The sequence below is a fragment of the Mytilus galloprovincialis genome, chromosome 7 (assembly GCF_965363235.1).
Source record: "Mytilus galloprovincialis chromosome 7, xbMytGall1.hap1.1, whole genome shotgun sequence".
NCBI classification, from domain to species: domain Eukaryota; kingdom Metazoa; phylum Mollusca; class Bivalvia; order Mytilida; family Mytilidae; genus Mytilus; species Mytilus galloprovincialis.
In genome coordinates, this window is record NC_134844.1 from 23,920,374 (window position 1) to 23,941,851 (window position 21,478).

Sequence of the window (21,478 nt, forward strand, 5' to 3'; positions counted from 1 at the left end):
TTAGGAATTTATCCGATGATGATAGTGATGATGATTGGAACACACCTTTATCTAAAACAATGGAGAAAACACCAACCTCATCTAGAGGCCGTGGCAGGAAAGCAAGGCAGACTTCTGTTGAGAGGTCAGTTCTTCAAATATGTTAAAAGGAGGGTTTGCAGAATGTAAAAGGGCTTAAACATATAAAATATCAGGAACACAAATGAATTAGCATATGAAAATCTAAGCCTAGGGCAAAAACCTAAGGACAAGTATAAAGACATTTTATATCCTGTACAACCTAGAGAAAATTATTTTCTAGATATAGAGGTAGAGTGGTAAGGTATTTCTAAAATTGCAGATTCTACAGAGATCAGTTAAAATAAAGTAAGTGGGCTAATTAAGAAATTATGAATACATCATTGTTTTAGACATCAATGATTGGGTTTTTCATGTCTTGATCAACAATAATTGGTTTCTAATGTTTTGGATATCACTGATTGTTTATGTTGACATCACTGATTTGCCTTGGGATTATTTATGATCTGAAGATTGCTGAATTGATGTTATTAAGTTAAAGAAATGTTGAATGTATACCTAGGCTTATTGTTTACATGAGATGTGTTTGCCGATGTTAAAAAAGGTGTTTTTCATTTTCTATCCTGATACACTGCTCAAAGTTTTATCAATATAAAGGACACTCCAACATTACATTTTGTAGATGTGTTCTAAATTTGATTTTTACTGGTATTTTACCACTCTTGTCATGCTTTTGTGCCTAACAAATTGCAAAATGCTAAACAATGATTATTTTGTAGTGCTGAGTGTGAAGCAGAAGAAAGTGAAAAACCAAAAAAGAGAGGAAAACCCAGGAATTCTGTGAAGATTACACCAGATTCCTCAGTTAATGGGTAATTATGACTCCATTACACAAAACAACTTGAACTGTTAGTGATTTTAGCTTAACCTCCTCTCAATTTTGATAAATCTGTTTTTACCTGAAATTTATGCTACAAATCTACTTATATTTTTGACTATAACTTCATTTGGAGATTACTGGTATTAATGAGCATTGTTGGAAGTTGATTTGATTTTGATTTTTTTGTGTTTTAAAGCCACTTTTAAGCACTGCATATAGGCTATTTCGTGGAGGAAGCTGGAGTGCCCAGAGGAAAAGACTGACCTTTGATAGGAAAACTGACAATCCTAGTCTATTAAGAACTCACAACCTCAGTGTTGACTGGCTAGTGATTACAGTAGTAACTACTTAGACCACTTCGCAACTGAGGCCCCTGTTAGAAGTTAAAATGAATACCTAATTTTCTTTCATATTTTAAAGTGTTGATATATCTTAGCATAGCAGAATAAAGGTTTGTATATATACAAACATATGTTGTATGATTGCAAATGAAACAACTCTCCACAGCAGGTCAAATGACTCAGAAATTTAGAACTATAGGTCACTTTACAGCCTTCAACAATGAGTAATGTCCATACCTTGTTATATTTTTAGTACATCCTTATGATATACATTGATAAGTCTGTCACAAAATATTAAGTATTGTGATTGTTTATTATAGTGATGCTGATGACCAGAACATTGATGACATGATGGATGAAGATTTAGATATGAGGTTTAATAAGATAAAGAACAAAGTTAGAGGTCAAGGCAGTAGCTGTCAAAGTTCAAGGAGAAATAGCATAGAGAACAAAGAGTGAGTGCAGTATCTTTGATATCCCACAGAAACTTTACAACAAAAACATTTGCAAGGAGTTAAAAAATATGATAATGATATTTTGACAGAATTTCATCAGACAATGTGACACACCGGATAATAACTTTAGTTTAAGTAAATAGAAATCAATAAAATTTTAACACAATGTTTATAACCACAAAAGGAAATTTGGGATTGATTTTGGTGGTTATGGTACCCAAGGTTTAGGAATTATGGGCCCAAAGGGGCCCAAAACAAGCATTTATCTAGTGTTAGGACAATAAGTTGTGTATAAGTATTTCAATTGTTCTGAAATTGTACCGCAATGTTTAATACCATAAGTAGAAATTGGGATATATAAATAAAAAGTTAAAGGGTTACGGGGAAAACAGTCTAGGAATAAAACAAGCATTTTTGTAGTTTCAAGACATTAAATTGGAGTTATCTTTCTTTGTCCAGAATGGTTGTTGAATCACCTAAAACCAATTATTTATGAAATCTTCTTTGAAAATTGGAGTTATCTTTCTTTGTCCAGAATAATAGTTGAATCAACTTAAATCAATGCTATACAATATACAATGCAATATTCACTTTTACTACTAACTGTTAAATTAAATCAATCTTTACCATTCAGTGATTACATCCACTTTGATTACCATTCTAGGGTTATGCCCCTTTACAAGTGGAAAAATTGAAGAATTTTTTCGTTTCTGTTCTCTTAACTTAAGTTTGTCTCAACTAAATTTAATGAAATGTGTATATAATGCTTATTACCTCTAAACTCAGTTTAAGTTAAATTTTTGGCAGCTTCACTTTTACAGTTCTTGAGTTATGTCCCTTTATAACGTTATATGCTAGCGAGGGCATCATCTGTGTCCCTTTGGACACATTCCTCATTTATTGTCGAGCCTGCAACTTTTGTTGCAGAAAGGTCGACATAGGGATAGTGATCCGGCGGCGGTGTTAGCTCACTTCTTAAAAGCTATATATTTTAGAAGGTGGAAGACCTGGATGCTTCATATTTTGTATATAGATGCCTCATGTTATGAAATTTCTGTCAGTCACATGTCCATTGTCCTTGACCTCATTTTCATGGTTCAGTGACCACTTGAAAAAAAAGTTCAGATTTTTTGTAATGTTAAATTCTCTCTTACTGTAAGTAATAGGATAACTATATTTAGTATGTGCGTACCTTGCAAGGTCCTCATGCTCGTCAGACAGTTTTCACTTGACCTCGACCTCATTTCATGGATCAGTGAGCAAGGTTAAGTTTTGGTGGTCAAGTCCATATCTCAGATACTATAAGCAATAGGTCTAGTATATTCGGTGTATGGAAGGACTGTAAGGTGTACATGTCCAGCTGGCAGGTGTCATCTGACCTTGACCTCATTTTCATGGTTCAGTGGTTATAGTTAAGTTTTTGTGTTTTGGTCTGTTTTTCTCATACTTTATGCAATAAGTTTACTATATTTGTTGTATGGAATGATTGTAAGGTGAACATGTCTAGCGGGCAGATGTCATGTGACCTTGACCTCATTTTCATGGTTCAGTGGTTATAGTTAAGTTTTTGTGTTTTGGTCTGTTTTTCTCATACTTTATGCAATAGGTTTACTATATTTGTTGTATGGAATGATTGTAAGGTGTACATGTCTAGCGGGTAGATGTCATCTGACCTTGACCTCATTTTCATGGTTCAGTGGTCAAAGTTAAGTTTTTGAGTTTTGGTCTTTTTATCTAATACTATATGTCATAGGTCAACTATATTTGGTGTATGGAAATATTTTATGATCTATATGTCAGTCGTGCAGGTTTTATTTGACCTTGACCTGGTTTTCATGGTTCATTGCTCAGTGTTAAGTTTTTGTGTTTTGGTCTATTTTCTTAAACTATAAGCAATAGGTCAACTATATTTGTTGTATGGAAGCATTGTTAGCTGTACATGTCTGCCTGGCATATGGTTCAACTGACCTTGACCTCATTTTCATGGTTCATGTTAAGTTTATGTGACAGTCGTAATAAAGCTTTATATTTAGGAGTATCAACATAATATCAATGATTAGTAAAGAAGGCGAGACATTTCAGTGTGTGCACTCTTGTTTTTTTTTAAGAAGTTACTGTTAATTAATATTAATTTTAACCATGACTGTATGACATTTTATATTTTAATACTTTATGATGTATTTAAATGAGTAGTTATTGTTGCAAACTCCATTAGAAATTTGAATTGAGATCATTTTTGGAATAAGGGAAAGGGGGAGGTGAAAAAAAATTGGGGGTGGAGTCAATTTTTCTCATTTCAGATTTCGGAAATTAAAAAGAAAATTTCTTCAAATATTTTTTTTTGAGAGGATTAATATTCAACAGGAAAGTGAATTGCTCAAAAGCAAAAAAAAATTGAAGTTCATTAGACCACATTCATTCTGTGTCAGAAACCTATGCTGTGTCAACTATTTCATAACAATCCAAATTCAGAGCTGTATCCAGCTTGAATGTTGTGTCCATACTTGCCCCAACTGTTCAGGGTTCGACCTCTGCCGTCGTATAAAGCTGGGCCCTGCGGAGCATCTGGTTTTACATAAAATGCCTTTTAATTACAAAAACACTTGGAATGAGCATTGTTTGGTGTAAGGAATTTGTATAACCAAGTTTAAACGTTCTAACTTTTACAATTTTGGATAAAAAATCATGAATTTCGTCTATTTTACTATTACAGCTATTGGTGAATGGGTTAATGAGAAGTCTCATCACAAAAAGTATTTGTCTTTTTACGGAAAAATTAAGTGTGGTAATTTTGAAGTTACTAGTTATAGAAAAAAGTAGAAATTATCATATCATGTTGAATTAGTATGACATCTTATTCACAGAGGTCAACTTTAATTTAAAAAAATTGTAGTGTAATGATCTATTTTGCCAATTAATTTGTTAACAGAACATTGGAATCTGACAATAAAAATGATGATGAAAATGAAAAGACGGAAGAAATAAAAGAAGAAGAAACTAATGGAATAGAAGAACCAATGGAAACAGATGACCTTAAGGGAGATGAGGTTAAAGTTGAAGAGGTTGACAATGCAGCAGATATGAAAGATGTTGAAAATAAAACAGAAATAGAAACTGCTTCAAATAAAATTGAGTCAAAGGTTGACATCGATAACCAGGTGTCAACAGATAAACAAGATCCAGGGTAATTTTACAATTGTTTTATTTATTGTCTCCCTTTAGATGAAGATTTTGTCTTAGTAAGCCAGAATATTAAATATATATTGAAGTCCATTTCAGTACAAATCAGAAACTATAAAATTTGACTAGCTGTCCTCCTTTCTTGATAATGCTGAAGATGGTTAGTGTTTGTCTGAAACAGTTGATTAAAAGATATTAAGTTTTGTTTTCAACTCCTTAATATTTTTTTGCTGACTTAATCCAAAAGACACAGAATTGAGAATTAGATGTGCTTTTTATAATGCATTGTTAGCAACAATAATTATTAAAGTTTGATAGGTTATGCAGTTGAGACATTTGTCTGTCAATAATGATAAAGCGTCATGCGAAACAGTTTTTTGACATGGACATCAGACTTGACCTTCTTTTAAACTTTTTTACTGTGCTTATTGCCGTCTTTTTTTTCTACATTGATTAGAAATATAGGGGGAGGGTCAAGATCTAAAAAAAAATTTGTTTACAGCTTTTACATTAATGCTAGCAAGACAAATCTTTGTTTGGCTTGCTTGCTTTGTTTGTATCAATGTTTGCTCAAGCATGGCAATTAAGATAGGCAGGTTTTCAGCTTGTATACAGCATACATCAGCTGTAACCCTGCCACATTTTTGCACCTGTCCTAAGTCAGGAGTCTCTGGCCTTTGTTAGTATTGTAGGATTTTTAATTTTAGTTCATTTATATATTTTGAAGTTTAGTATGAGGACCATTAACACTGAACTAGTACACATTTTTGTTTAGGGGACAGCTGAAGCACTCCCCTGAGTGTGGAATTTTCTGACTGAAATGAAGACCCATTAGTGGCCTTCAGCTGTTTACTGGTTGGGTTGTTGTCTCTTTGACACATTCCCCATTTTCATTCTTAATTTAATTTATTCATACATAAGGCTTTAAACTTGTCATTGAATTAAATGTTTACTTATTTAATAGATGAGATGAAATCAACAATACAAGCTAGACTAGAAACTAAAAAAATTGTTTTCAATTTTAGGGAAGAAGATACCAAGCCTGATTTTAAATCAGAACAAGAAGAACAAGAAAAGAAAGATGTTGATAGTTCTGTACCAAATACTAATAACAACCATGACAGGTATATTGTGTTAAAAACAACTAAAATCATGACCTCTAGCCTGACGTTATTTCACATTTTGATATTGGCTTATTTACATGTATGTTTACAGAGAACTATGGAATGTTGGATATTTCTGTAGCGCCGACCGTTTATTAAGTTTACCAATTTCAAAGCAATGAATGAAAAACTGGTGTAAAATATATTTCGTTTATTATAACAGAAATAAATGTGAAATGTATTGCAATTTACAATAAATAGTATTTAAATAGTCTCTATGTGTTTAATTACCTATAAAATATCTAATCTGTGAAGTTATATATATTCTGAAGTTCGTTTCTGAAAGCAGCTGATCGTTGGCAATCCAAATTTAAAACTGACTATAGTCGACCTAGTTTACAAAGTGAATACACAAAAATATATTTTCCCTACTTCCGGTTAACGGTTACAATGTAAACATGAACGCTGTGTAGCAAAAGACTACAATTATGAAAGATTATCGTTATAAATGAATGTGTAAAAGGTAATTCCATACAACTTTAACATATATAAATGATTTGTTATGCAGTTCCTATGAAAATTACTCCGCATAACATCTGAGTCGCGAATGACAACCTAAAATGTGCTACGAACTCCTGGTAAAATCATTACCAAAATATTGCGGGAATTATGAAATATAAAAATGAACTTCACAAACTATTTGCATTAAACAACGTAATAACTTCTATCACGAAAGTAAATTAAGTTAATTAGCTTTGGCATAACAATTTCTTAAAAAAACAATGTTTGAGAATCAGTTCACTCACCTGTGGTTTATTTTGGTATCATTTACCTGTGTCTAAATAGACACATTTTGAAGAATAGCAACTTAAAAATAACCACAATTCTTACACTGAAGTCGGTATACTTTTTGATTGTCATGTACAGATTACAAATTTAAAGCACTGTTGCAATAATAAATGTATGTAGAGTTACTTCCCATTGATTTGAATATTCCTGCTGAAAAACAATCTACTTAAGAAATAATTCATGGGGGCTTGAATATATCGTGATTTTACCACGGGTTGGCCCTTTATGACAAATATTTTACCCCTGAGCGATAGCGAGGGGTAAAATATCGGCATAAAGGGACAACCCGTGGTAAAATCTAGATATATTCAAGCCCCCATGAATTATTTCGATTCTGATAGGACACATACGGCAATTCTTTTGGATCGAAGCGCTCTAGGTGTAGGCAAATATTTGCCGTTCCCATAAATAAACGCACTAATAAACTAGCGTAAAAGAACGGAGCAAACTGCATTAGTGACATGCTTAAACTATTTAAAATAATGTATTTAGACAGTTTTGGATGAATTTGAATGATAATTTATTTATATGTCTTATATGATGTACAATAAAGGGCTTTTGCCACATTTTAGCATCATTTGTGTATGTTTCCTTGTGATGATTTTCGGATTCACAAGCGTGTATTTTCCCGTAAAATGCTTGTTCTATGACGTCGGGTATCTCATTCATAAAAAAGCATATGACGTGGGAGTACAATCGGAACAGCACTGGCAATATATTCATATTTTACCACGGGTGTGTACTCAAAGCGTTTGAAGGACATCGTTAGAATTTCTTTTATAGAATTGAACGAGTTAGTACTTTAAAAATATATGAATAAAAGTAGGCATGGTGTAAATATTATTTAGACAGCCCTCTAACAAAACAATGAGACAGCCAAGACATATAGATACAAGCATTTATAATAAGAAGATGTGATATGATTGCCAATGAGTCTACTATCACACAGCCTTGTACAAAGATAATGGCCTGATTTAAATTATGGCAAAACAAATGAAACAAACAGCATGTACTGAATTACAGGCTCCTTCCTTTGAACAGGCATATAAAAAAAAATTGCAAGGTTAAGTGTTTGTGGACACTCAACCCTCCTTATACCTGGAGCATTGGTGTAAGAACACAACATAAGAAACTCTAAAATCAGTTGGGAATGGCTTGAATCAACAGATAGACATGAAGAACAAAAAATATCTTACATAAAGACAAAGGACAAAGTACTTATCTAAGAATACTTAAAAATACTTAAAGCCAATTATAAGTAATAAATCAATTGTGTTATTCCAGACTGAAAAAGAGCCTTATATTGCCTCTTAATGGTTATTCTATGTCTTTAATAATCAAGCATGAAAATACGGTTATATGATTGCAAATTATTGTCTGTTTCAGTCAATCTCAAGAAGGTGGAATTAAAGAGGAAATAAAAAATGAAATTAAATCTGAATCTGAAGTAAAAAATGAAAGTAAATCTGAATCTACTGAAGTGAAAGAAGAAATAAAATCTGAATTTAATGAAATGAGAGAAGAAAATTCCAATATGACTTGTAATGAAGATGAATTAAATGTAACTGATTCTAATGAACATGAGAGTGAAGTGAAGTTTGAGAACAAACCACCCCCTAAACCATTATATCATAACCCACGATGGCATCTAGTGTGTTGTACCCTGGAGGAATGGACAGCTGTGTCTGAATCGTTAAAAGATAGCACAACAAAGAGTGGAAAAGACCTGTATAAATGCATTGTCAATGATTTCTTACCTGAGATGCCAGCCATCTTGGAAGCCAGGGTAAGTTTTCATTTTTTTATGTTGTATTTTGTAATATCATGTTTTGATGGTAAGTTTTGTTTTGTTTATAATTATAGCAAATGTGAACCATTGTATATTAGTTTCTATTATAGCAGTCTTTTTTCTAATTTCTGTCATGTTGTCATTGTTTCTCGGAACTTCCATCGTAGAGATTGTAGCTTTCGATTATATTTTAGTTAAGCATCCTCATGAACAAAGTAAATTATGAAGGATGTGTTGTTTTTTTTTTTGTGTGCATTAAAACAAGAAATATATTCCTAATGACTGAATCCAACTTCTAAAGAGTTTTGGCTGAATATTTGTTATGGAAAATATTTCTAGATTTTATAAATATAATTTCCCTTTTTTATTGTTTATGCCCCACCTACGATAGTAGAGGGGCATTATGTTTTCTGGTCTGTGCTTCCATTCGTTCGTCCTTCTGTCCGTTCGTCCTGCTTCAGGTGAAAATTTTTGGTCAAGGTAGTTTTTGATGAATTTGAAGTCCAATCAACTTGAAACTCAGTATACATGTGCCCTATGATATGATCTTTCTAATTTTAATGCCAAATTAGTGTTTTGACCCCAATTTAACGGTTCACTGAACATAGAAAATGAGAGTGCAAATTTCAGGTTAAAGTTTTTGCTCAAGGTAGTTTTTGATGAAGTTGAAGTCCAATCAACTTGAAACTTAGTATACATGTTCCCTGTGATATGATCTTTCCAATTTAAATGCCAAATAGAGTTTTTACCCCAATTTCACTGTCCACTAAACACAGAAAAAGATAATGCGAGTGGGGCAACCATGTACTATGGACACATTCTTGTTTTCAATGAGACATCAAAATATTTTGAAAAATATATATTCCTCTGCATTAAAGAGGATTGATGTTGCTTCTCGTGGACTTTTCTAAAGGTTTCATCTCTCCAGTAATCTGTGATTTAATATTTGCAAGACCTAATGATGTACTCTTATTGTAAATTTTCATTTTTCAAACTACATGTATCTATTATTGTAGTTATATAAAAGTAAGGAGATGTGGTATGATCATTAATGAGACAATAATGATCCAGAGACCAGTAGATGAGAATGTAAACAACTACAAGCTACAATAAGGCTTCAACAATGAGTAAAACCCATACTCTATAGTATGTTATGAAAGACTGCTATATATGACAAAATGTGAAACAATTTGAAGGAGAAAACCACAACCTTCTAATGTTATAACTCCATATATATTGCAAGGTGGACCTATTCAATTTTATCTTTTCCTTTAGGCATGTTTGGCTTTAATGCATGTCTGGTGATTTATGAATTATGGACTCATTTAACATTTGAGCATACCTGATATAAAAAAAGAAGATGTGGTATGATTGTCAATGATACAATTCTCAATAAGAGACCAAATGACACAGAAATCAACAACTGATGTAGGTTTTTCAGGGGAAAAAGATATTTTCTTTATGGGAAACCCTATGATATGTAAATTTACATATTTTAGACTGTTTCATTAGACTTAGGTTGCTATGTGAAGACTTTATCCTTGTTACTGAAGTAGTATGTTTCTGGGTTTTTTTCTGCAAAATACCATTATGGCCATCCTGTTGATATATGTCATGTGTATACACTTAACCACAAAACCAACAGCCCAGGCATGTAAAATTCTTCTCTACAAGCCAACAAAATCCAACTAAAATTTTTTTTAAATTGAGCTTCTGGCTTGTGGATTCATAAGAATATCAAGAAGACTAGGGATGTATACATCATAAATGATTCCAAGGTTGCTTACATTGTAGAACTTGCTAGATTTAGGTCTTACTAATTGAAATACATTAGAATTCAAAACATTTGTAAAGAAATTCTCTGAAGCATTTTTGCATTTTTGTTCGCATTGACGACATTGTAATTATCAATATTCCTGCAGGCATTGTATTTAAGGAATTGAACACATTTTGTTTTATCTAAAAAGCATGAACAAATAAATGCATGTATAACTAAAAATGTATCATGGGACTTAGTTCCATTCAAAGTTGTTTCATTGGCACTCATATAGTCTCATACCACATCTTATTATAACAATGTAAAGCGTATAGAAATCATGGAATGAAAGCTTTATGTTATGGTTATATATATCAATAAACATAAATCTAACTTCCTGTATTGTACGTCCAATTCCTGGTACTGTCTCTGACCCCTGATATATTCCTAGATATATTGTCAGTAGGCCTGTCAGCCTGAGGGCAATATTAGGTCAAAGTTTTCATATGGCAGATCAAACAGAATTATACATCACAATTTTATTATCAAAAGATGATACAGATAACAAAAACAATTTTCTATAACAACATACAAATCAATAACAGATATAATAGACGAAATGTTTTACCCAAAGGATTCCAGCTTCCTGTTTCTTTTATATTTGATAAAGTATTTATCCAAATGGGAATGTATGACAATGGGTACTGATTAGACGGTCACGATTTTTCACCAGAAAATTGGAAGGAATATTTTGCATATTCATACATTTCGTATTTTATTAAATGAAATTTATCACAAGTTAAACATGTTAATGTAAAATTGACTTTCAGTGCTAAACCTGTTGCAATGAACATTGTTATTATACATATTCATGCATTTCATATTTCATTAGATGAAATTGCTATCAGCCTATGACAGGACAAAGTAAAATTGACATTCAGTGGTAAACTTGCTGCCCTGGACATAGTCATTTTAAAATGATTAACTTTGATGGTATAGATAATGACCGCATTACTAATATTAAAGACTTATTGGTAAAAAAATGTAAATAATTGATTATCATATTAATAAAATAGTTTATTCAGCAATATTTATTAATTGATTGTAAAAGGGAATTATTAAACATGTTAAATGTATTTAGCAATATTTATAATTGATTGTAAAAGGGAATTATTAAACATGTTAAATGTATTTAGCAATATTTATAATTGATTGTAAAAGGGAATTATTAAACATGTTAAATGTATTATAAACAATGAAAAGTGTTCATTCAGAAAAAAAAATAATTGGTGAAAAAAGAAATAATTTAATAGTTTATAAACATTGAAAATTGAATAAATATCCATCATGTATTATTTGGCCCAATTTTTTTTCACAATACCCCTCATCTTTATTGAAGCAAGATTATCATTTATATTGATCATAGTGTAATTTGTGTGTGTCCATCTTTAAAGGACAAGATACGATAAGGCTTGATTTTGGCCTCCCTATTTTCTCATTTTATAAATTTTGTTTTGGAAAGCTACTTATTATGTTAAAATATTACCTTAGGTATGAAGTTTGTTTGAATGAACCTCAAAACCATTAATTTCCCCTTTTCTGAAATTAATGGTTTTGAGGTTCATTCAAACAAACTTCAACCCTCAGGGAATGTTTTAACATAAAAAGTAGCTTTCCAAAACAGAATTTGAAAAATGAGAAAATAGGGAGGGGGGGGCCAAAAACAGCCCTTACCTTGTTCTTTGTATTTGCTCTTTCTCCTAAACAAAGTCTTTGGATAGCAATGACATTTACAGTTAGTTGTCTGTACAATTTGGCATGTTTGTACCACAAAAACATATACCTTTAATAATGATAATATAATAAAAGTTTGAGGCTGCACTGGTTGCCAAATAGTTCAGACAATGATGAAAAAGGCAATTTTTGATCTCCTGGTAGCTTGTTGGCATGCATATATGTGTGCAGACGATTCAAACCAAGACATTAAAATCTGTTTTTGTAGATTGTTCACCAAACATGAATCATATACATGATGTATGAGCAAGAACAATGACTTGTTAAAAGTTTGTTTGAGTCAGAATAAAGGAATGTATTTCTGAGGACTGTTCCTTGTGAGGTAGCACATTTAAAAAAAAAAACTTAGCATGTCAGTCTATACGAAAAAGGATATTTTGACATCTAATTTGTCATCTTCATAAGTAATAAAGTAATATTTGTTGCTGAGTATTAAGTGTAATTTATCAGTCAATTTTTGGATTCAGTTCAAATGGCACATCATTATCTGCATCCCATGAGCATGAAGGTGTATTGAAAATGAGACCCCAAATGATCTCTTACCAAGGGATATATCCTTGGATGTGCATAGGTATCCAGTCATGTGTGGTCTGAATTGGTAAATTACTGGTAATTACAATCATAACAATACTGTGTTAGTATTCAACCTCCCCTGCACTACTCTTACAACCAACACCTGCTGATGGTTGTTCTATTTGTGGTTTATGTATAATTGAACCATATCCTGTTTGATTGAGATCACAGAAATGCATGGACACGTCAGAACTAGAAATGTTGGTCATACAAGTGTTATGTTTGTTCCACAATAAAAACCGGAATCCCCCTATTATTTTCATTAGAAATGTCAGGAATATAAAAGTTACAAAGTGACTATTCTTATGATGCTAGTTTAACAATATTGCCATTATGCTGTGAATTAATATTATTTTTGGGATACCAGTTTTTTGTGGATATCATTGAAATAGGTAATCCATGAATTTATAAATTTTCAACAAAATATAATTTTTTAAAAAGCTTGTATACAGACTTTGGCAAAGCTGCAAACAAAATAACCATGTTACTGTATATACATTGTACATAAATGATTTATTTCTTAATTTTATCATTATAAAAAAAATACCTATATTTGAATTATTGTTTTGGGGTAGGTGTACTTTTCTTGAGGGACAAGACTATTGAGTGCACTAGACCTGACTTACTTAGATTCTGTTACAGTAGCTGATATTTACAAGAGGAAGAATAATAAATATAAAGTGTAAAGTAGTTAAGGAAAAATGACAGTAATTTATATAATATTACATAGACCCAAGGTTAATGACTTGTTTGTATTGCAGTTTCTAACAACCCATTGCTCAAATAATAAATAACTATAATCAATTCTGACCCCCCACTTCAAAAGAAATATATTGAAGTCTGTAATTGACCCACTAATATGAAGGAGAAAAAAAACGGCAGAATGTAGAAAGATGAGAGAGAAGTGAACATTTGTTAATGATATTTATGTTATCTGAGCACATTGTACAAGTAATTTGTTACTGTTATTACTACAACCACTTGCCAACAAAAATGTCTCACAGTTCCATTTTTGTCAGAAGAATTTTCATTCTGCGCCAAAAACCTGTATTTCACAGAGTCTGTATCTTTGCTGCTAGTTCCACAGTAAGAAATCAACAATTCCAACAGATTTAATGGCTTATATTTTTGCACAGAAGCGAGTTTTTGTTTGTCTGCGCCATTTGAACTATTTGGCAATGAACTTCTTTGTTGTGTCGTCTTAGGTGCAGATCTGAACACAAACATTGTAATGATTTCCACATCAGTGTCACTGGAATGCATTAATTCATTGAAAAGGGCACTTTTAGCCAGATCTTCATTCATAGGTGAATGAGAATTTGTCATTTGTTTCTCAGTGAGAATCTTATTTTGATCTCCATTGTCAATAGCATTTGAATCACTTAGTATTTTATCCTTGTCCCTACTTTTGTATAAATCTACACTTGTCTTGTCTTTTGACATTTGTTGATTTCTCAAATTTTTTGATGAATTTGATTGGATATTGCACATTTGATTGATTTGTATTACCCAATCATGTCCAAGTTTTTGTTGAACAGTGCTCATAGTGTCTATAGTTTTACAGTTGGTAAGCAGCACATGTATGCACAAAAGCATTTTCTTGTAATTTCTGAAATACAAGATGAAACAATGTTAGAAGACCTACTACAATAGCATTTATTTGACAATAAATTATAACGTATAAAATCTTTGAAAAAAATACTCTGTTTCTTATAACTCAGTCTGCAATGGTTTAGACAATTTAATAGATATGGTGAAAGTTGTTTATGAATAATAAATTATTTTCAAAAATTTTGTTTCGATATTTTTTTTTTTTAATGATAATTTTTCATATCACACTACTTGATAAAAGTTTTTCTTAGTCGAGGAATTTATGAAGTAGGATAAGCAACTTCTTTATTAATGGTCTTTCAGACACTTTGGACACTTTCTCAACTACATAATAACATCCATCTAAGGGCTGTTATCATTCAATAAGATTGTAACTGAGAAACACCCTCCCTTTTTAAAACTATCGATAATCTATAAGTTAAAAAAAATCATGTATGGAAAGTAACCCACAAAAACTCAGAATGCACCTGTTTTGCACTAATTTTTCGGTAATATTTTAAGTTTCAGATCATTTAAAGTCAGCTTGTCACTTTTGTTGAGTAATTGCTTTTTTATGCTAATGAAGTTTTTTTGTGTTAACTTTTAAGTAGCTTTCATAAAAATGAAAGGTTTTCGGATATAAAAGGATCCAAGTTTCGATTGAAGCTCTTGAAGACATTCCACACATGTTCTATGTTTGTCCTCTTTGAATGATCTTTCTGATCATATTACATCAGTTTGTTTGTATGGATAGTTAACAATTAATTGTCAGATGATTATCAGTGTTACTTTGACTTGTGTCATTTTCTGCTCCCCATCTGTCATTCTAATTTGCATATATTTGTGGAATCAATATTGAAGGCTTTATTGAAGCAGGTTTTTTCTTCTTTTTTAATCCATCAGTTTTAGTGAACTTAGTTATAGTGTATATAAGCAGGGAATTTTAAGCCTGCTTTACAAAAAAAAATCACCTTTCAATAATTTCTTGATTATGATATCAAAAGAATATGGTTCTGGACCACAAAATAAAGGGCAATTACTTAGTCAATTATAGATTATAATATCTTGTAATTTCCCTACTTATCTTGGATTATTAACAAGACCACATTCATGTCTGTTATTAATAATATTTCAATATTTTCCCAAAATAATTGCAGGTTATTGTGGGGTCACAGTCTGAAATTGATGCTTCCATTATGAATTTGATCTATTTTTGTATCATCATATTTATAACATGCAGTCTTCTGTAAAAATTTAATATGTTAATCTCTTTAGCTGTTCAAAAATATTTTAATTTTAGCATGTGTAGTAAGGAAGCATGTGTCATATGCATACAAATTGTGAATAACAAATGGGGCACTTATAAAAAAAAAAAGGCTTAGCAAATTTTCTTAGTTAACAACAATAATCGTTCCTCCCTTGTTCTGCAAATGGTATACCACAATGGCTACAATATAGCTGTTATTATACATTTATTTAATTAAACAGGCTTTACTTTGATTAAAACGTAAAAAAAATATGAATATCATTTTCAGTATTATAAAGACAGAAACATTTAAATATTTTGATTGCTTTGCAAATGTATTTAAATTCTAAAAATAAAAAAAGAAACCAAGAGCCATTGAAATAAAAATGTTAAATCAAGATGCTACACTGTATGTACTGAAAATTCCTTGGATTATCAAATTTACATAAATATTAAATAATATTAAACTTACTTGCAAACATGTGTTACAAAAACATGATGTAAGAACGGATCCTTGGGTTTGATCCCTGTATACTGTTCTATATAAGGCGTAAATGTATCCATACATTTGTTTAAACGGTCGGAAAATTGGTCATTACAAGTTGTATGTTTCTGACGATGTGTCGCCATACCACCAATCATGGTACATATGAATGTGATCATTTGATATAAATTCATGATACCACACTCCCGTCAATTACTACTGTGTAAATTCCAGGTAGTATGTACACTGTCAAAATCAATTTCAGTCAAAACAAGATTTTTTGGCCTTTATGTGCTGACTGTCCAAAGTTGGCTCCCAAACTTCTTCGTTATAATTTGCACTTCAACTGTTCCATTTGCACATTCAAAACAAAGTCTTCATGGATTAAAAAGCAGTTTAATACATGATATAAGCACATTTTAAAGTTAAATTCCTTCCAATTGTTTTGTTGGGGGTACAAGCATGTTGACAGGAGTCATCATTTGTTTTACATGAATGTATTGTTTTATAAGATTGTTGTCTAATATCTACAATTTCATCACCATGAAACAATACCTTGGATCTATTGTCCTATGTGAACCAGCTGAATTCTCGCCAGGTAAATAAGATCAAAATATAAAGGTAAATTACCTTTAATTTTTACAATATTTTTTTTGACTCCCTTGTTGAAGTTTACAACAATTCAAGTCAAATTCTTGTATGAATTGTCAAAACTTATACATTGTTCCTCAGCTATCAAAGATATCAACTATTGTAAGGCTGATAAGATTTCCTGTGCTGATCACAGTTCTGAAGTGAAGTGATTTTCCTCCGAGTTTAACCTGTGAAAAAAAGTTAAATACAAAAACTAAAATTCATTATTTATACAGAGATATTTGAAATATCATTCCAAACTTATAAGATTTAATGTAAAAAATAGTATTTTTAAAAAAATTCTTACAATCTATATTTTAAAAAAAGATAAACCCAAAAAAGTTAAAATATTACTTTTAGTCCCGGTCCTGCAATGATAATTACCTCTGAATGACTTGACTACTCTGCCTGTAGTAATTCTCGATTTACTGATGTTAGAATATTGATCAGTTAACATCAATGGATTTATAAATAGTTTGGTCAGCCCACTCATCAATATCTCAGGGGTATCAATAATGCAATGCTAATTTACGTAATTATCATATTTAAAAAGCAATGTTACAATTGGTTTATTTATTGACATAAAAATAAATTTATCTGAAATTGTTTAAATTCATTCATTCCAAATTTAAAATGTTTATTCATAGATTCAGTTGTTGTACCAAATAACTAATCTATTCATTTAAAAAGAAGTAAAAGTATAAATATAAATTCATACTTTGGTCTATTGATTGTAAATTTACAAATATATTTATACAACCATTCATAAATGTAATATTTATTCTCGTAGATTATGCATCGAGCTCAGTTGCTACAACTGTTTTTATGCCAACCTGTTCCAAGATTATTTAATTTTCATAATTTAAATCATGTTTAAAATAAGTTAAGTTTTACATGAAAATATAAGAAATTTCACCTGTACTTTCTGGTGCTGTAACCATCAGATTTATGAATGAAACAGGTGAAAACTGTCGGGTAATCAGTACTTGACACAGTTAAGAATGTGACATATGAAAGTGGGCGTTGTCTTGATGTCATGGGGTGGAATCTCCACCAGATTAATCTTGTTTGTCACAATTTTATTCAGATGATTGCTAACGATGTCAGTTCTAATTAAATTATAACACCCTAATAGGGGTAAGAGAATGTATTGGGCTTGGATCAGCTGCTTAGTCTAAACTCTTAACCAGGAAGTCCTGTTGAGTCTTTGTTTGGTCAACTAATCAGCGACTATTATGGCTAAAGAAAATGTTTGGCAAAGGTATTTGTAGAGGGTGATGAATCCCTGCTGGGGGAATCATTATAAGATGGCCATATTTATTTGGTAGAAAGGTATAATCAGTGTCAGCAGACAAATATATGAAAGTTTTGGTATTTTATTCTAATTCTATATTATAATAATAAGAAAAATATAATAGAAAAATAAAATAATTTCAGAAAAATAACATCCATTTCTCTTATATAACTCCAGGTTATCACCAGCTCTCTTGTTAATGGGTTGCTTTGGGGAGGAAGAGTTATTAGGCTAAAAAAAGTTTGTCTTGCCCTAAATTATTATGCTTAGCACACAACACATAGATATAGGAAGATGTGGTATGAGTGCCAATGAGACAACTCTCCATCCAAATAACAATTTATAAATTAAAGTAAACCATTATAGGTCAAGGTATGGCCTTGACTCACACCGAACAACAAGCTATAAAGGGCCCCTAAATTACTAGTGTAAAACCATTCAAATGGGAAAACCAACGGTCTAATCCAAGGATCCGGAAATTTTTTCACCTAATTTCGGTCATTTTCATATAACTTAAAAGTTGGTGCCCCTTTTCAAAAACAGATTGTCAAAATCTCATTACTGCATGAGTATGCTCCTGATCGTAGCATGATCAACGAACTTGTTTAACTGTTGCATCGCGTTTACTTCATGATTTATCCTAACATTTTCCTAAAATCGATCAAGAGCAATTAAGGGAAGGCAACAGTTTAAGAATAAAATGATTTTAATGACTCAAAATCGTAATTTTCTCAGTCATCGCTTACGTTTCTTTCGATTCTGAAGTCGAAATTCAAACCGGATGTAATGCGACAATACTAAAACGAACAATTCCGGACTTATTCCCAGGATTAGTTTTGTTTATCAAATTCACAGGAAAACATCGGTTTTTTAATATTTTACCTTTAATAGTGTAAGAATATTAATGAAAATAGTTGCACTTGCTTTATTTAGCAAGAAATCATTTTAAATATACGATTTAGTGTCAAATCTGCGGAAGAGAATTTCAGGCATGCGTATCATAGTAAACAAAGCATGTGTGTTAGTAGTGAAAAAAATCTTTTTTCTACGTAAATAAAATCAAGTTTTAATTTAATTTTAAATCATAATTGACAATTGTCTTAGCTGAAAAGTAATTAAATAATGAAGACAGTTGGTATTGAATTTTAATTTCTTTATAATATTAGTTCGGAGCTTGTGATTAATAGCCAGGTGTGAATTAAAAACACAGGTAAAGAGATTAGCGATCATTAGCCAATAGCTCCCCGAGGCATTAATATAGTTATTAGGAGGGCCCTCAGGATTATAACACTTTACTGGAGTGGCAGTTTAATTACATAAAATTGATAACAAAACAAAAATATGTTTAAAATGGCGATTTGAAACTCAATCTCAACGAAATGACCGAAATTATTTCTGTTGAAAAATAAAATTTGACCTAAATCCCAATAAATGATTTAGGACTTTTGAGTTTCCAAATCGGTCATGTCTGGCATATATGACCGTTTCCGGACCCTTGGTCTAATCTATATAAAAAAACGAGAAAAGAGAAACATGTATAAATTACATGCATTGTTTCTTTAGAAATGAAGAAAACATTTTTTATAAAATTTAATTTCAAATTTGGACACAGCAAAAGCTCTCATACCCAAACCAAATATAATATTATAATGGTCTTTATCTGCACAAATCCTATTTGCTTTTACATTTTTATTTGACCATGTTTAAATTCTAAATGTTTACTTGAACTGTAGTGAAATGGTCAGATGTCAGTTAGGAATGCCAAGTTGTTACTCATTCATTAATTAAAGCTTTGTTATCCCATCACTGTGTTTGTTGAAGAGGACAGCAGAATTAATGGACAAACCTCTTACAAATGTTATGTCCATTAACTTTGTATTGCAAATTTGTAACATCTCACAATGGGAAAGCCATTCCTTGTTGAAAAGAAAATTCACCACAGAAAATGAATGAACATTAGCACCTTGTGTTTCAGAAGTTTAGGTAAACATCAAGTCCAGGCTGTAACATTTTGACTCATTAAAAATGCTTTTCCACTAAGAAAGAATAAAAATATAGTTTTAGATCCTATAGACCTAGTTTAAAGCAGCCACAAGTGCATGTGTCTGTCCAATGCCAACAATTTGATCAGATATTATTGTTATGTTTTATGGTGTGTGCGTACATTCGTCGTCCCACTTCAGATTAAAGTTTTTGGTCAAGGAAGTTTTGATGAAGTGGTTGTCCAATCAACTTGAAAGTTAGTAGATATGTTACTTATGTTATGATCTTTCTAACTTTAATGCCAAATTAGAGTTTTTACCCTTTTTCACGGTCCACTGTCTGAACATTGAAAGTGATTGTGTGTGAGTGGGGCAATATGTGTACTATGGACACAGTCTTATTCTATGTTAATCTATATCTTTTTTTTTGGTGTTAGATCTTTGATTACATTCATCCACAACTTTCCTATAGGACTTGTGACAGAAAAAAGCTAGACATTTTTGGACACTTTTTTTTGTTGAAGACCTTATGTTGACTATCAGCAATGTGTTATGGTTTTGTTGGGTTGTTGTCACATTGAAAAGTAGTAGGTATACTGTTACAAAACCACTCATTCCCTAATGCATATGTAGGTTTGTAAACTGATTCCTAATTACATTCGACAACTTTTCATAGTTTCTCTTTTTAATTTTGTTCTCACTGAGGTGAGATCAATTTACGGAAACTGATAGTTTTTTATTTGATTTACTTCTAAATATATATGCATAGTGAATGAGAAATCGACAGTGATGAATTTATAAGTAGGTGTGTGGGGGAGGAAAATTGGAATTGACATTTTATAAAATGAACAATATTTTGTTGGAGTTCTTTATACAATTAAAAGTACCAATATTCCCCATCATTTCAGCATCATATTTCTGCCTACTGGACGAATTGATCAATTAACGACAACTCTCTATTGTGTTTTATTGTATTATTACTTGAAAAGATGCTAATTTTGTTTCAGCATGTTGAGTACAGATTTTAAATTAAGAATAATATTTCTATTAACCTTTTAATCACACAGAGAGTCTGCATCCCAAGCAGCTTCATCTGGATTGATGCTGTTTTTGTTTTTTGTAAGGCAAATATCTGTTTATATTAACCTTTAAGGATTCGGAACTAACTATGGAGTGTCAAATGCCTGGTCTGTGGGTCTGGTAGAGTCATATTTTTTTTTCAGCAATTTTAGTTCTATTGTTATGCTTGTTAACATATATATGTATGATCAAAAGTACTTTTTGGAAAGTCAAAGAAAGAAGTCCAAATCTGGAATAACGTTTACTCATCTGGTAAGCTTGAGACCAATGTTTGCTGAACTCATAACACCTAATTGGAGCACAAAATTCATGATGGCCTAAAAAAAAAGACAATCTGGAAAGCATGCTGTTGTTGTCTCAAAAAAGTGACTAAAAACTTTTTTACTTAAACTTAAAGTTAGTTGTACTATTTACAGTTTCATGCATTTGTA

General features: G+C 31.3%; 1 protein-coding gene and 1 long non-coding RNA gene across 4 annotated transcripts in view; one reads left to right on the forward strand and one right to left on the reverse strand.

Annotated features, from left to right (window-relative positions):
* The window catches only part of LOC143082600 (uncharacterized), a 53,239-nt gene that overhangs the window by 12,399 nt on the left and 19,362 nt on the right, over positions 1 to 21,478 (forward strand). For both annotated transcript variants that reach the window (XM_076258359.1, XM_076258360.1), the window contains exons 9-14: positions 5 to 124; positions 798 to 890; positions 1,560 to 1,694; positions 4,624 to 4,878; positions 5,900 to 5,998; positions 8,213 to 8,612. In XM_076258359.1, the coding sequence (XP_076114474.1) occupies positions 5 to 124; positions 798 to 890; positions 1,560 to 1,694; positions 4,624 to 4,878; positions 5,900 to 5,998; positions 8,213 to 8,612 (1,102 nt within the window). The remainder of the gene's footprint in view (positions 1 to 4; positions 125 to 797; positions 891 to 1,559; positions 1,695 to 4,623; positions 4,879 to 5,899; positions 5,999 to 8,212; positions 8,613 to 21,478) is intronic.
* LOC143082603 (uncharacterized) lies at positions 13,650 to 17,667 on the reverse strand. 2 transcript variants are annotated; one of them, XR_012980420.1, is made up of 3 exons: positions 17,608 to 17,667; positions 16,047 to 16,879; positions 13,650 to 14,347 (listed from the first exon to the last, which is right to left on the reverse strand). It is a non-coding gene; the product is annotated as an uncharacterized LOC143082603 (long non-coding RNA). The 2 variants fall into 2 exon arrangements; XR_012980421.1 differs by lacking the exon at positions 17,608 to 17,667 and adding an exon at positions 17,076 to 17,183.